Raw genomic sequence first — 16,839 nt, forward strand, 5'->3', positions numbered from 1 at the left:
CAATGATGAAATGGACTAGTAAGCAACCACACAGCAACACTCTACATAGAAACTCGCTGATATGCATTAAGCTGATGAAGATGCTTCAAATGATATCATGGTTTTATCATGGTACTTTTTGACACTGTTAATGCATGTTACACCGTGCGGTCTCTTATCCTGTAGGTAACAGAGGTCAAGGGGTTGAGCTCTATCCTGGTCGGTATGGTAACGTGCAGGAGTGCAGATTTTTTCACAGCACGGCCACAGATGATGGTTGTGGACATAACAGAACTGGGAACCATCAAGCTACAGCTAGAGGTGGTTTGGAAGTAAGTGCATGCGTGGAATTTACAAGACAGACAAACTTTTATGAAGTGCTAAAAATGCTACTTAAAAAGTGAATGACAATGGGCACTTTAAGACATTATTGATCAGGTTTAATATCAGTGACACCAAACTATTGACTTTTACACACCTCATGTGAAAGTTTGGGTTCAGTACTTTTTTCTTTTCTTTTTTAAATCAATACTTTTATATAGCAAGGGTTAGAGCTGCATGATTCTGGATAAATTGAGAAGTGTGATATATATATATTTTGTTTTAAATAGAGATCATTATTCTCCCACGATTCTGAACAGACAACTAAAATGACATGTAATTTATTGTGGTTCTGACAAATTAAGTGCTGCAGTCTATTTTCAAAATGGTTAATTAATTTCAATCAATTATAAAAAAAAAAAAAAGACTCAATTATAAGACTCACTCATAAAGACTTCGCTTGTTACATTACTAGATGAATCAGTGTTCTTGAACGAACCTCTTGAATGAATGATTCAATGACAAATAAATGTTTTATAATAAGTCACTTTTCGCCACCTACTGGTGTAACGATGTAATTGATATAATCGTTATTTTAAGCACCAAGTTACTTTCAAATGGTATTTTACTCTATTTGGATTGCTTCTGATGACATCATTGTTTAGATCCGAACTATAAACTTTTATCCCAGTACTTCTGTGATAATATGAATCTTTGTACCACAGAAATAATGATACCGTGTGGCTGAAAAGACTGTTTGTGTAGCTGTTTCATATACATGACCACTGCTCTCTCTGGTCAGTGGCAGCGCCAACGCAGATCTTAATGTTCTCTGTGATTTTTGTCAAAGGTTTAATAGACATCAGACTAATCTTTGTCAAGTAGGAATGAGATTGCGCCGGTGTTTGAATTGAGAAAGTGATCTTTTAATGATTAATCATAAAGCAAGGGTGCATTAAATTGATCAAAATAGGCAAAAAAGACTTTTACATTTTAACTTTTGAACACTGTTCAGTTGAACTTTCTATTCATCAAAGAATCCTGAAAAAATGTACCAGGGTTTCCACAAACATAAGAAATGTTTCTTGAGCAGCAAATCAGCATATTAGAATGATTTCTGAAGGATCATGTGACACTGAAGACTGGAGTAAGGATGCTTAAAATCAGCTTTGCATCAACTAAATATATCAACGGATACCAGCCACTGTTACAGCGAGGTTACCATTCGTAGGGATAGCTCAGATGCCTTGACAGCACACTTGATGGATCATTTAATGTTCTAACATCTGGATTTCACAAACATGTCAAATACATTAAGAGTGCTATTCACAGAATATTTCATGTAATTGAGTCAACAAGACACTGATCTCGCACACAAACACACCCCCTGTAAAGTACGGCTTTGCTATCAGCTAACACACACCAGCTGTGGAAGAACAGCTGACTGCAGAGAGATGGATAAATAGTCCATCACTACCCCATCCCTCTCACACACACCGATCGAATTACATTGGTTTTTACACAGTCCAGGTGGAAACGATTTTTCATAGCCTCTTTTTACAGCGTCACTAAATTAAACACACCTCACAGCCTGTTCAGCATCTCCGTGTGTGTGTGTGTGTGTGTGTGTGTGTGTGTTAGTTCACTGCTGTCACCTCATTTTCTTTGGTTCTGCTTAGTCTCTGTTCACAGTGTCACTCTTCATCAACCAGTGATGACAAACGCACACTGCCACTCCACACATCATGTGTAATAATGTTTTGAGTAAAATCGTGAAAGTCAAAAAATAAAAATAAAAACATTGTTTAGAACAAAAGAAAACTATGTTTAGACATAACATCAGTCTCTCCAATTAGTATCAAAATTCAGTTGGAAAGTCAGATTACAATGGTTAAATTTTGAGTGCTAAACATTCTGATAAAGTAATTTAATGGAAAATTATTTAATCTTAAAAAGTCAAGATAAATAACACACCTAGAGAGAATATTTTATATTTAACAATATAATTAACAATTAACTAACTAAAGCACTGATTATATACACGACCACAAGAAGTCTCTTCTGCTCACCAAGGCTGTTTATTTGTAAAATAAAATAAAAACTGTGAACTTGTGAAATATTATTACAGTTTAAAAGAACTATGTAACAATAAATAATATAATTTATTCCAATAATGGCAAAGCATCATCTTCAGCATCATATTTAGTGTCACATGATCCTTCCAAAATTATTTTAACATTTCTTATTCTTATCGGTGTTGCTTCATATTTCTGTGGAAACCATGATACCGTTTTTCAGGATTCTATGATGAATGGAAAGAACAGCATTTAATTGAAACAGAAATCGTTTGTGACATTATAAATGTCTTTACTTACACTTTTGATCAATTTAATGCATCCTTGCTGAATAAAAGTATCATATAAAATAAATCTTTTGTATATTTTTAAAAACAGATTTAAAAGTGTAACTTAAAGCATTTTGAACATCAGTTGGTAGTTTATTGTTGAGTGCAAGTAAGTATAGGAGTTTCAGGGAGACTGAATTATGTTTAAGGACAGGAGTGGGATTATGGGTAAGGTTATGTTTAAGGTTTGAGGTGGGGTTATGTGTAAGGCTATGGTTAAGGTGGGAGGTTGAGGTCACACCTACAATTGTGACTATACGGGTAACAACTAGCTAGATCTGTAGTTAGCTCTAAACACAATGGACATTCCAGTTTAAATCCAAACACCCAATATTTAATCCTTCTGCATTCTGTTTACTGTTCGTGCCTTTTCAGAAAAGAATTATTTTGGACATCTAAGCGCACCAGAGTCCATTTTTCTTGACAGTGTCTTGTTCCCTCACTTTTTCTTCCTTTAGTCCATTTGATAGCTCTGAGGTGAGGCCTCTCACAGCGTCCGCCAGCCGCCAGTCCATCCACAGCAGAAAGGGATCCGTATATAGCTGGACACCTCCCAACACACCCAGTTTCACTGAGAAATACTTTCTAGTGAGTTTGTGACCTACAACCACACATACACACACTCCCAGCATGACCGCTCACAAACACTTAAAGGTGAAGTGTGTAATTTCTGAAGCTAAAATATTTTCTCCTATCTTGGTTTAATATGCAGAGACAACGATAACTGAAGCCAGGTGTGCGCTGCGAGATTTTATCTGTGCTTTTTGATTGTTATGTGACAGATAGAACAATGTGACCCAAGTGGGATCTTGGGTGAAAGCCAATGCAGACTGTGCAACAAAAAAAAAAATCCTCATTTTGACATCCTCAAGTTGAAATGGTGCAACACAAACCCAAACAAGATTTTTGCTGATGTTGGAAAGGTTTGGTCTGGAGTTTGTCGTCATTGGACAAAAAAGACGCTAATTATGCAGAAATTACCCACTTCGCCCTCAATAAACTGTTGTCTTTGTCCTGAAGAGCTTAAATGTCATCACGTGATTTGATCTGTGTTTTTATGCTGTAGTCTATGATGCGTCAGATACAGGATGCAGATGGCTCTTTTTCCATTGGCTCACGTGAATCTAGGGGTGTGTCTCTACTCAGCTACCTTGCTGACTCCACCCAGGCACTTAGTCCTCCTGCCTATGAGAAGACAAGAAACCCGCCACTTACACACCTCCCTGGTCTTGACACTAAGTTACAGGATGATGATCTATCAAAGACGCCCACAGAAGATGTATGAATTGATAGTTTTTTTGTTTTTGTTTATATATACTGTGTGTGTGTGTGTGTGTGTGTGTGTGCGTGCGTGTATGTATGTATGTGTGTGTGTGTGTGTATATATATGTATGTGTGTGTGTGTGTGTGTGTGTGTGTGTGTGTGTGTGTGTGTGTGTGTGCGTGTATGTATGTATGTGTGTGTGTGTGTGTGTGTATATATATGTATGTGTGTGTGTGTGTGTGTGTGTGTGTGTGTGTGTGTGTGTGTATGTATGTATATATATATATATATATATATATATATATATATATGTGTATATGTGTGTGTATATATATATATATATAGTGCTGTCAAAAAGATTAATCGCATCTAACATACATTTTTGTTTACATAATATATGTGTGTATATATTATTATATTTATGTTATGTGTGTGTGTGTGTGTCTATGTGCGTGTCTGTGTATATATGCATATACTGTATGTATGTATATATATATATATATATATATATATATATATATATGTGTGTATAGTTTATGTATATATATGTGTGTGTGTGTATAAGGTATGTACACAGACATATATAATATATATACAAATAATATATATACACACACATATTATGTAAACAAAAACTTTTAATGTTAGATGCGATTAATTGATTTGACAACACTAATATGTGTGTGTATATATATGTGTATGTGTGTGTGTGTATATGTATATATGTATATCATTGTATATAAATCACTTTTTGCTTTTGGTGGATTTGTTTTAATATACATATTTTAAATATAAAATATTTTAGATATTGATTATTAAAATATGAAAAAATATGTCATATTTACTGTATTTTTCAAATATGTATTATTATAAGCAATAACCAATTTTATAATAAAATAAATCATTATACATTTTTCATTACTGCTGCTTGGCCCCTAATGATTTTAGTATATTGTTTTACATTTTTATTATTATTAGCAATAACCAATTTTATAATAAAATAAAAATCTTTATTGTAATTTTTTTATTATATATTTGTTTTAAAATTACATGAAATTTTTTAATGTTTGATATAGAAAGAAAACATCTGTTAAGATATTTAACAATTTAAATAATTAAAAAGCTAAACAGTTGCGTCAGAAATGACTTCTTTCCATTGATAACCTCTAGGCAGAGGAGAGTGTGGAATGGCCCTCGGAGACTGACACGGCTTCCCCCAGTCCTGCGGGCAGCAAGCGAGACTCCATATTCCTCTTCCACCGCTACAGCACGCCTGACATCCTCAAGCAGAATGGAGAGGTGAGCCCTAGCACAGGTGAAGGAGACACTCAAGAGACGCCGGCCGCTGAAGAGGAGACCACGTTCAAGCAGGGACTTGAAGACAGACTTGCACTGAAGGACAGAAAAGCAGGCAAAGCACAGAAGAGAGCCGTGGCTAAGAGAGTTGGTTCACTGCTAGAGGAACTGAATAAAGAGCTGGAGGAAACAAGCAATGTAGAGACGTTAAAGAAACTAGATCTGCAGATACACCAACTCAGTCAGGTCTTGAAGGTGAGATCGGACTGGTAGAGTAATTAAAAAAAAATATATAATTATAGATGGATGTGTAAATGTGTACAAACATATCCGGGACATGTTTCACCCCAAAATCAAAAGGCTTTTTTTTACACCTTTATTTTAATTTTTTTAAAGTGTAAAGCAAGTAGGCATATTTTAGGACCATATTTATATATTTTGTTAAATATATATTTTAAATGATTTTTATGACAATTATATATATATATATATATATAATGTAGTTTATTTTTTTCTTTTCATTTAATTTGTGGGGTGAAATTGATCTGAACATGTTTTCATGAGATTGACCCTACATTGTGATGGAGTTCGACTGTTTTTCTCTATGCATTGTGGATAAGTATCTGTTTGCTGTTGTCTCATCGGCATGTTTTTCATCTTTCCTGATGTTAGAAGGACCTCGACCCTCCACAGATGCCCTCATTAGCAGTAGAGGAAGAGGAAGTGCTGGGCAGTTTCGACTTCCTCTCTGCTGATTGTAATGAAGATGAAATCTCATGTACGGGCAGCATCAGACTCGGGTACACTGGGTAAGTCAACACGTTTTTAGCTGGGCTGTCCAAGTGAATCCCATAAAGAAATGACAAAACAAATGTAGCTAAAATGTAGAATTACAACTAAATGTAGTACAACAAATACTAACATGTTATATAAATACTTTAAAATAAAGTAGCTTTTTTTCTCATTACAGAGGTGGGAATGGTACTAAAAAATAGTTTTAATTTTTTTACTGGGGGGGATAAAATTTGGACATGTTTTTGAGAGTTTAAATGGCAAATCTATTGGTGCAAAATAAAGATTTTGATCTTCAGCATTGATCTGACCATATGGGCCAATGAATACAAGTCTATAAATGCATGCAAAAAAGGAAAGTTGCTGTGCTAACATGTTAAATTAATACTTAAAGTGCCATCTTGTGGACGAAGTGGAGAAATGCATGAAATGTGCATTCTCACATTTATTTCTCAGGCAAAGGTCAGATGCCTAATCATGTTATTTTATGTAATTAACAATCACATATTTAAGTAAGATATTATGTTTAATTTACCTTTGCATGGATATCATGATATTCCACAACTTTTTTTTTGCATATAAAATTGTAAATCTATTACCTTATAGGTTTCAGGAAAAAAAAGGGAAAAAAAAACATTTCTATCTTTATAATAATTAAATTATAAAAAATAATAATCAATTAATTAATTTATAAAAAATCAAATAATTTAGGCAAGGCAGGTTTATTTATATTGCACATTTTATACACAATGGTGATTCAAAGTGCTGTAAATTTGCTTAAATATATAAATTGCTCTGTGTATGCATTTAAGGCCAAACTTTATTTGATTTGATTTGATTTCAGGATTGGTTTAGTTAATGAGAACAGCCTGAAAAGCGTGGGTCTGTTATCTCAGGATAAGAACTCTCCATCCTCTGAGGCTGTAGGTGAAGCGCAGGTCAGACAGCGAGGAGACGGTACAGTAAAGCCATCATTCAGTACAGGAGTCTACAGTCTGGATCAAGCTCTTGAAAGCCACCTCAGTGTGTGTGTAGTGCTGCTCACGGTGAGGAATCAGTCTCATTAGACCAGTGTTGATTAATCACACACTAATCATTATGTAGCCTATTGTTACTTTGTGTAAGTGTGTGCGTAAGCTCAAGTTCTGTCTCCTCCCAGGCACTGAAGCATTCTGACTCCGATCTTGTGCGTGAAGACATCATGGAGGAACTGTCACGCCAAGTTGACGTGCTGGAAAAAATCGGTGCTCTGGCGCAGAGGATGATAGATGAAATCTCAGTGACAGAGCGTAAGTCTTGCAAAATACCAGGCCTTGAGTGAGTAGCTATACCACTGAGATAGCTCTCCTTAGATCCTAGATTTATAGATTTCCCACAAACACTAATACTAACCTTTAGTTTATGATTGATTGTGGCACGTTTTTGTTCCCATACCATCTTAGGGTAACACTAGAATATGTAATGTAAGCTATGACTGTTACTTTATACTGTTGGCGGTCACAGGCTCTTCCCCGTGTCAGTGTGAAGCGCTGTATATGCATTAGTCATGTGTGTGGATGTGTCTCAGTGTTGGCCAGAGCTCCTAAGGGGATTGAAGTATTTTGGAAGGACTGCAGCGAGAGTGATTCGCCTTTCTGCTGCCCTGCGGATGGTTTTCTCAGGACACTGCGCAAACATTACATCCACAAAGTCAAAGCCAAACAGCCAGGCCAGACTGATGCAGGTGCAGATGTTCTCTTCTAATGTTCCTTAGAAATGTAATCCACAAACTTCTGAAAAAATAAAAAAAAAACCCGAGGCAGAATGGAATGAAATAAAATAATAAAGTTACAGTATATTCTATTCTTTCTTGAGAATCTCATTCACAAAAATATTGTACTCATTTCTGCAGGATATTTCTATTCTAATATATTTTTTGAAATAGTATTTTTTAATTTTTAAATAATTAAAAAAGCTTTGTATAAATACGAAATAATATTTAATTGTCCTCGAAATAATATTTGTATAATAAAATAAATGTATATTCTTGTCCCTTTGAATTTAGTAATTAGTTTTCAAACAACTGAAATCCCTCAATTTGTGAATAAATTTCTAATAATCTATATATAATATCTAATAATATATATAGAATAATTGCATATCATTTTATTGTATAATTTACTAAATAGTATAATTTTATTATATTTTAAATTATATTATTTTATTATATATTGTTATTTTACTATAATTATAGTATAATATTATATTTTAATTGTTCTATTCATTGTATCTTATAATTAAGATCTCTTCGAAATAATACTTTATTGTCTTTTGAAATAATCTAATAAACTTTGTATAATAAAGTAAATGTATGGTTTATTCATTGTCATTGTCAACTAAAATATTTAATATTTTATTATATATAAAATAATTGTATACATCTTATTTTACTATATTACTATTATTATTATATTTAGTGTTTCATCAGAATTTAATTCTTAAACTAGCATCCAATAATTTGTAAAATAATAAATAGATTTTGTGTTGTCTGTTCTATTGTATTGTTCCTTTAGAATGTCATCCTCACACTACTGAACTAGTCTTCTAAAGTCTAGATGTTTGTGGTTTTCTTTGGTCCTGCAGTGTTCAGTCAGTTGCTGTATCAGGTGCAGTGCAGCTGTATGATGGCGTCTGTGACTCTGTGCACTACAGACCGAGTGACTGTGTTTCAGCTCTTAGTCTACCTCAACAGATGGAGTATAAGTGACTTTGGGGAGCACATCTCTCTCCTCTCTAAAGAAGGTAACAGCACAGAGTGTTTGCAGACACATCTCACTTTAGGATGCAAACGTCACAGAACCTAGACTTAAATACAGATGCTTCTGTCCTCGATGGTTCCCTGCGAGTTTACTGCTTTCGGCATCAATCACTCAATCACCCTCAAGGATTCTTCCCATTAGATCTCATTAAGAGACTTCCCCCTGTCTTTCTCCCTCGGATCGGCTTGCTGCAGTGTATCTGATAGCCTGTCTGGAGAGTCCCAAGAGGAGGCGAGCTCTGCAAAAGCTGAAAGGGAAGCGCATCTCTGAGCTGCAGCCGACAGGACGAGTCCTCCAGCTCCTGGCCAAGCTACAGACAGACGCCAATCACAAGGTGTCTTCAGCGGCCTCGTCCTGCCTCGGCAGGGCCTCGCGCTCCAAATCCTTCAGGACAAAGGTAGAAGAAGCCGGAAGGCCTGTTCACACCATGGATGATAATGAGATAGTATTAAAAATAACTCTAAATATAAAACAATTGCTGAGTCCGCACCACAACTATTACGAAAATGACAGATTGTTGGAATCACTTTTTTTACAGCTTATGAACAATAAAAATACTGACAGCCAATCAAAATCCATCCTACCTTAAATAGCTTGAGCATTTAATGTGGCAGACCGCACACGCTTTATAATACACAGAATGTTATTGTGTGTTGGTGTGGACGCTAATATAGGTAAATCTTCATAGTTATCGTTGGTGTGAATGGGCCTTAACTTGCTACCAAACACAAATACTACTTCATAAAGCTATCTTGCTTATTGTTATCTAATGTAATCACATTCAAGCATTTTTAAGTGTGGATTATGTGATATAGTTGTGTGGCTTTTATAGGCAGTGGTTCACTACACAGACCTGTTGAAAAACAGCAACACACACGTGCGGCATGAGGCCTGTCTGGCTCTGAAAAGTCTGAAGGTAAATTTTTTACTTTTTACCTTCTGTTGATATTTATGACGCAATCAAACGTGACACTTGAGACATTTATAATGTCATTTTGAAAATTCTGTTCTTTTTGAATTTTCTATCCATCAAAGAACCCTGAAAACACTATCACTTTTTCCCCCCCAAAAAATTATGAAGCAGCACAACTGTGCTCAACATTGATAATAATAAGAAATGTTTCTTGAGCAGCAAATCAGCATATTGGGATGATTTCTGAAGGAACTGGAGTAATGATGCTGAAAATTCAGCTTTGCATCACAGGAATAAATTACATTTTAAAATGTATTCAAATACAAAACAGTTATTTTAAATTGTAATAATATTTCACAATATTAATGTTTTTGCTGTATTTTTGATCAAATAATTGCAGGCTTGATGAGTATAAGAGACTTCTTTCAAAAATGTAAAAATCCTACAGACTCTAAATTTTGAATGTTAAAGAATATGCATTTGTGTGATGAGTTTTGTGTGTATTATTTGAGATGATCAGTCGAGATGAAGAGGTTTTGTGTTTTCTCAGGCCTCAGAGAGTGCAGAGCATGTAGCTGAGCTGTGGCGCTCCGCAGACGAAGACCTGAGGAACGCCGCACGAGAGACCGTACTGTCCTTTGGTACGTGACCCTTAAGCTGTAATTACTGCATCTATGTCATGTGCTGTATTTCTCACTCTATCAGCACATTCATATGCTTGCTTTGCTGTCTAGTCAGTCAGTCAGTAGCTATGTTTCCATCCAAAGTTGTGAATTTAACTTGTGTGCAAAATTTGGAATATCGCATAAAACATTTGCGAATAAAGCAGCATTTCCATCCCAAGGGCCCTATTTTAACGATCTGAAACGCAAGTATCAAGTGCGAAATGCAAGTAACTTTGTGGGCGGGTCTTGGGCGCTGTTGCTATTATATCAGCGGGATAAATGACTCTTGCACCCGACGCAAATCTAAAATGGGTTGGTCTGACGTAGCTTCATTATTCATAGGTGTGGTTTGGGCGTAACGTGAAATAAACCAATCAGAGCGACATCACACATTCCCTTTAAGAGCAGGCGCGCTTGTTCCATGGCGGATTCCTATTAAAACGGCGGATTTGCCAAGAGCGGTTCACACCCGAGGAGACCGACGTTCTCGTCAGGGCCGTAAAACACAGAGAAGTGACATTGGGGATGGAGAAACACACCCAAATTAGCTTCGGTTAAACAGGCGTATAATAATTTGGGTAAATGTGTAAGCTAGATTTATGCCTATTTTTTAACATCTTCATGGACACAACGATGATTTCCCTCGTGTGTTAATATTGTTCCTTGTAATAATGAATGGTTTTCTAAAAATGAGAACTGCTGTGTGTAGATGAGATAAGCAAAGTGCATGCGCGTCATTGATTATGGCCAAGCATGCGCCCTTAAAATAGCATATGAATAACATGCGCAACGCGCCACTGACTTTAGACTAGGTTTTTCCTGGTCAGTGGTGGAATTGTTTTCTAAACCTGCAAAATAGCACCAGGGAACGTTTGTGCCGGAACACACCTCCTCTTTTCGCTGAACCGCCCCCGGGAGCGCAAGTTCATTTCCTAGTTTACCGACGTGTGTCTGTGGAGGGAAAAGTCCGCTGTGTGCGGGTGCAAAATAGGAATGATACATGCGTCGGTGTACAAAGTCAACTGCGAGATAGGGCCCCAAGTGTTCAAGAGAACAAAACATCACTTCATGGGAAATTGGCAGAAAATATTCTCTGTAATAAAAATGGAAGTTGCTGCTATTGGAGAAGCCAGTGGCTCTTTTTTCACAAATTATAAATGACTTGCACCTTGGAGCACGCAGACGAAAGCAATAAACGCCGTCATGTTCAGATGTCTGATGTTTGTGTATGCAATCATGTGAGACAGTTCTGGGAAGTTATTATACCAAATCATATTGATGACATTAATCTATAAAGCAGTTCTGCAAAAAAAACAATGTCATCGTCCAGCTCAGTTCAGTTCTCATTCAACTGCGTCAGTACAGTCAGATCAATAATTGTTATAATATTGTTGAATATTAAGTGTCCCCAACTAAGCAAGCCAGAGGCGACAGTGGCAAGGAACCCAAACTCCATCAGGTGACAGAATGGGAGAAACCAGGCTCAGTCTAGTTCTCCTCTGGCCAACGAACAAACACGGTGTGATTATGATTCAGGCTCCGTCACAAGTCAGAATTCATCATACCATTCAAATATTCATCTAGTTCCTTTTGCTTAAAGATCGGATTCATCACGAGATTGGAGTCGAAACTGGCCATAGGGTCTGTGCGGAGGACCCGTCTGGTTCTTGTGGTCTCTGCTGAGGATCTGTGCCGATGGCTGTCGTGTCGATGAGGCCTTCACAGGGGATTGTCTAGTTGACAGAATCTCTGCTGACATTCAGGGATGTGTTGTGGTCGTGTCTAGGTGCAGGTCCACCATCTGATCTGGATATGGACCAGATCCGGCTGACTACGGTAACCTCGGGATAAGGATGAGACTGACAGACTAATATTAGCGTAGATGCCATTCTTCTTACGATGTAACAAGTACATCGGGTGTTCTAGGAAGTGTTCCCGGTTCCAGCTGACCTATTTCTTACAGCCTAACAATCCTTTAGCGGATGTGAATTATAGAAATGTGATAATGTGTATGCCAAGGTAAAGAGATGTGTTTTAAAGGGTTAGTTCACCCAAAAATGAAAATTCTGTCAGTAATTACTCACCCTCATGTTGTTCCAACCATGTAAGTCTTTCGTTCATCTTCGGAACACAAATTAAGATATTTTTGATGAAATCTGACAGAATTTTGACTCCTCCATAGGCTTCCAGTGTGACCGAAACTCACCGGCCCAGAATAGTTATTAAAACATCGTTAAAATAGTCCAAGTAACTACAGTGGCACTACATTAAGTTTATCATGCGACGAGAATACTTTTTGTGCGCAAAAACAAACAAAAATAACGACTTTATTCCACTTTTCATTTCCTTCTCTCTGGGCCTCGTAGTGTGTTTGCGCTGCGCGTCTGTGTTGCACGTCATCACGCAACACACACATGACCGGCGTCGGCCAATAGTGAGCCTACGTGGTGACGTGTAACACAGACGCGCTGCGCAAAAACACTACGCAAACCAACTAGACATCCAGAGAGAAGGAAATGAATAGTGGAATAAAGTCGTTATTTTTGTTTGTTTTTGCGCACAAAAAGTATTCTCGTCGCTTGATATACTTAAGATTGAGCCACTGGAGTCACTTGGACTATATTAACGATCTCTTTAATAACTTTTCTGGGCCAGCAAGTTTCGGTCACACTGGAAGCCTATGGAGGAGTGAAACATGGCTCAGATTTCATCAAAAATATCTTAATTTGTGTTCCGAAGATGAACGAAGGTCTTACGCGGTTGGAACAACATGAGGGTGAGTAATTACTGACAGAATTTTAATTTTTGGGTGAACTAACCCTTTAAGTCTAGATCTAAACTGACAGAGTGTGTCTACCGAACAATGCTAGGAAGACTGTTCAAGAGTTTGGATGCTAAATAGGAGAAGGATCTTCCAGCTGCATTATCAACTGGCCAGAATTTTGAGATCGCAATATACGTGAAGGACTATAATGCGCTAAGAGCTCGCTCAAGTATTGAGAAGCTAAACCATTTAGTGCTTTGAAAGTAATTAGCAAGATTTTAAAATGTATGCAATGTTTAATAGGGAGCCAATGCAGTGTTGACAGAGCGGGGATTATATGGTCATACTTCCTGTTTCTGGTAAGAACTCTAGCTAATGCGTTTTGGACCAGCTGGAGCAGGGCAACCAGCCAGAGCATTACAATAATCTAGCCTTGAGGTCATGAACGCATGAACTAACTGCGTTTGTCATTGAGAGCATGTGTCGTAATTTAGATGTATTTTTAAGATGGAAAAATGTGGTTTTACAGATGTTGGAAATAAGATTGGTATCAAAGAGCACACGCAGGTTCCTAACTGACGACGAAGACTTGACAGAACATCCATCAACTGTTAGACAGTATTCTAGGTTATTACATGCAGAGTTTTTTGGTCCAATAATTATTTATTTTTTAGAATTTAGTAGTAGGAAATTACTAGTCATAGTTTTGTTTTTTTTTTTATACATTTTTTTATTATATTTTTTAATCAACTATGCATTCCTTTAATTTTGTGAATTGGTAAGTTTTGCCAGGGTGCAAAGAAATCTAGAGCTGAGTATCATCAGCATAACCGTGAAAACGCCATGTTATCCAATCACACCCTCTGTTGAGGCAGTCATGTGAGTTTTTTGTTTCGCATCAAGGGAGATTTATACAGTAAATGTGTTTCCATTGTAGTTTGTCAATGTCTTCTTACCGCATAAAAAATGATCTGCCTCAATTGAGCTCATACGTTTTTATGCAAACTTTGCATAAAAAGTTTTTATTTTTTATGAGCATTTTCCTAATAAGTTTCTTTTCATTCACAGGGAATCATATACGTTCACACAAGCGCTTATCTTCTTTTAAATGACATGTAATTGATCCCCATACGACATATAACACTTCTTGTAAAGTGCAGAGGTGCCGTCGCCGTTGTTTTGTGTTGTTTCCCAGACTGAGCCCTTGTTCTTTCTTAGGTAAGAAAGGTCACATGGCATTCCAGCGCATGGATCAGATCTATGAGCTACAGGACGAGGCTTACAAGAACCTGGAAACAGAAATCACAATCTTATAGGACGATCACAAACTCAATCTGTTACCTGATTGGATGGTGCTGAGAGACTGCGAGGTTTTGATTTGAATACATTCCATCTGTGTGTACACATATTGCCAAGTATTTAATATGCAGTTTTATTATTTTCTTTTTATGTAATTTTAATTTTTAATTATAAGTGAAATATTTATAAATAAACTGTCTTCTATATTTCATATGTATCAAAATGAGTAAACATGAAAAATATTGATAATAAATGTACATAAGAGAACTTCTGACTTGTTCAATTACTGTGTCAAACCACTATAACAACTTCCCCATAATAAACAACCCAAAATCAGATGATTAATATGCTCACATCTCCAGACATCAACAGTTTGGATTAGTTTACATAAAATTGTCTGTAACACTTTTCCATTTGTAACATTACTTAACATACTTCTAAAGCATTTATTGATCTTAATTCATATTAATTTAAACATTTACTAATACATTATTAAAATAAAAAGTTATGTCAATTTAATAGACCTGAGATAACATTAATTAAAATGAATAGTTGTATTTTTATTAAGTAACGTTGTAGTTATAGTTAATGTAATGTATATACTTTCCCAAGCAATCCATTCCATGTCAAGGTTTTTCATCATACTAGGATGAGTGTGTCAATATTTTACAAAAAAGCACAATCTCACAAATGGACCTCATTCTTCACATCAAAAAGAAAAGACTAAAAAGTCTATTTTGTATAAAGGAAATGCAAAAAAAATCTGACTTTGTTACTTTCATGGTAATTAAGCACATTTTCCCCATCAAATTATCATATCCGTAAAATAATTATGAAATTATATTTTATAATTATTTTACAGTAATGAGAATTTGATGGGGAAAATATGCTTAATTACCATGAGTGTATTTTTTTTCTTTTGAGGTAAGATATGACCTGAACCTTTCTTGACTTTTTCAAGGCGAGAACAGAATATTTCAGAATATGACAAATAATAAACAAACTATAAATTTCAATTTGATAGAATTTTTTTTTTTTATCGACATTTAAAAAACATCTGTATGAATAAACCTTTACCTAGTGAGCAGGGGCTTATACCATGAAGCCGGTTTAGGTGGCTAGCCCGATATGTTTGTTTAGTTTGCACCAACCCTGGCTTTAGGCAACATGAAAGTGGTTTCGCTTTTAGCAGTGTGTAACTTACTCTCCACGGCTAACCTGGTCCGGGTCAGGTGATATTCCAGGTAAGAGGTTGCAAACTGAACTTGGACCAATCAGCTGTGAGCAAAGTGACACATGTCTGATGCGATAAAGTCACTCCACCGGTTTCCACTCCAAATTAAAGATCACTACACAGCAAATGATTTTTAAAGACAAAATCGTCCGGCTTTTAGTAATGCTTATTTAGAATAATAAATAATATCTAAATCATACAAAATTATGTAATTATTATACCCTTAATCGATCACACATGTACAATTTTAGTTTATTACGCAGTTTAGTTGAATAAATATGTAAAGGTAATATAAATACACTTTAGAATCAATAGATACAGCTATAAAATGACTACATGTGAGCTTAAATGTTACATTTTCTCTATACCTTTATCAAATGTATAAACTAACTTCACAACTTTTACTTGCACTGATACAGCAAGACTTTTTATTTTAGTTGTCCTCTTTCATAGACAGCTATTTTCTTCTTGCTGTGTGAATTTGTTTAAATTCTTTATATTTCTCAATCTCGTAATATTCTGTAGTGAATCGCGCTGCTTCTCTCGTGAGAAATGAATCTGAGTTTCACTCTTTCTCAGCATGTGATTGGCTGTTCGCCACTGATGTCACACCTAAACTCAGGATCAAAGCCTGAGTTGACAGAGAAAGTTGATGATCAGCATCATGGTAGCCTGGTTGGATTGGTTTGGTTTTGTCAACTCAAAACTAATCCTGTAACCCTGAGTTTGTTCAACTACCATCATGGTACAGGCCCCCGGTCTGTCGAGTAAAACTGCTTTGATGAGACAAAAAGATTATTTCATGATTGATCCACACAGCTGTTCTGAAGCTGTCTATAGCATCACACTGTCAAAAAGAAGACAATTTTTTCATCTACACACACACACAGCAGCTGGACTTTGATCATTAGAAACTTTATTGAATTAAAAGTGGTGACAGCATTTGAGCTGACTCAGCAGTGTATAAGCACGCCTTCAGCTCAACGTACACAACAAAATTCATCCGCCGTTTATCCGCTTAACACTTGGACTCATACTGATTATTGACACCCAAAATCGCAATATACCAACGTATACACACGCACACACATTATCATCTACCCCTTTGGA

General features: G+C 36.1%; 1 protein-coding gene across 3 annotated transcripts in view; it reads left to right on the forward strand.

Annotated features, from left to right (window-relative positions):
* ripor3 (RIPOR family member 3) overlaps positions 1-14,762 on the forward strand; it is a 39,543-nt gene extending 24,781 nt beyond the window's left edge. For all 3 annotated transcript variants that reach the window (XM_084427080.1, XM_084427078.1, XM_084427079.1), the window contains exons 11-23: positions 166-311; positions 3,163-3,292; positions 3,771-3,983; positions 5,139-5,519; positions 5,937-6,073; positions 6,901-7,102; positions 7,216-7,345; positions 7,624-7,779; positions 8,679-8,837; positions 9,049-9,251; positions 9,687-9,770; positions 10,318-10,408; positions 14,415-14,762. In XM_084427080.1, coding sequence (XP_084283206.1) covers positions 166-311; positions 3,163-3,292; positions 3,771-3,983; positions 5,139-5,519; positions 5,937-6,073; positions 6,901-7,102; positions 7,216-7,345; positions 7,624-7,779; positions 8,679-8,837; positions 9,049-9,251; positions 9,687-9,770; positions 10,318-10,408; positions 14,415-14,512 — 2,130 coding nt within the window. In that variant the 3' untranslated portion in view covers positions 14,513-14,762. The remainder of the gene's footprint in view (positions 1-165; positions 312-3,162; positions 3,293-3,770; positions 3,984-5,138; positions 5,520-5,936; positions 6,074-6,900; positions 7,103-7,215; positions 7,346-7,623; positions 7,780-8,678; positions 8,838-9,048; positions 9,252-9,686; positions 9,771-10,317; positions 10,409-14,414) is intronic.
* Positions 14,763-16,839: the final 2,077 nt, after the last annotated feature.

This window comes from Rutilus rutilus, assembly GCF_951802725.1.
Source record: "Rutilus rutilus genome assembly, chromosome: 12".
Lineage (NCBI taxonomy): Eukaryota > Metazoa > Chordata > Actinopteri > Cypriniformes > Leuciscidae > Rutilus > Rutilus rutilus.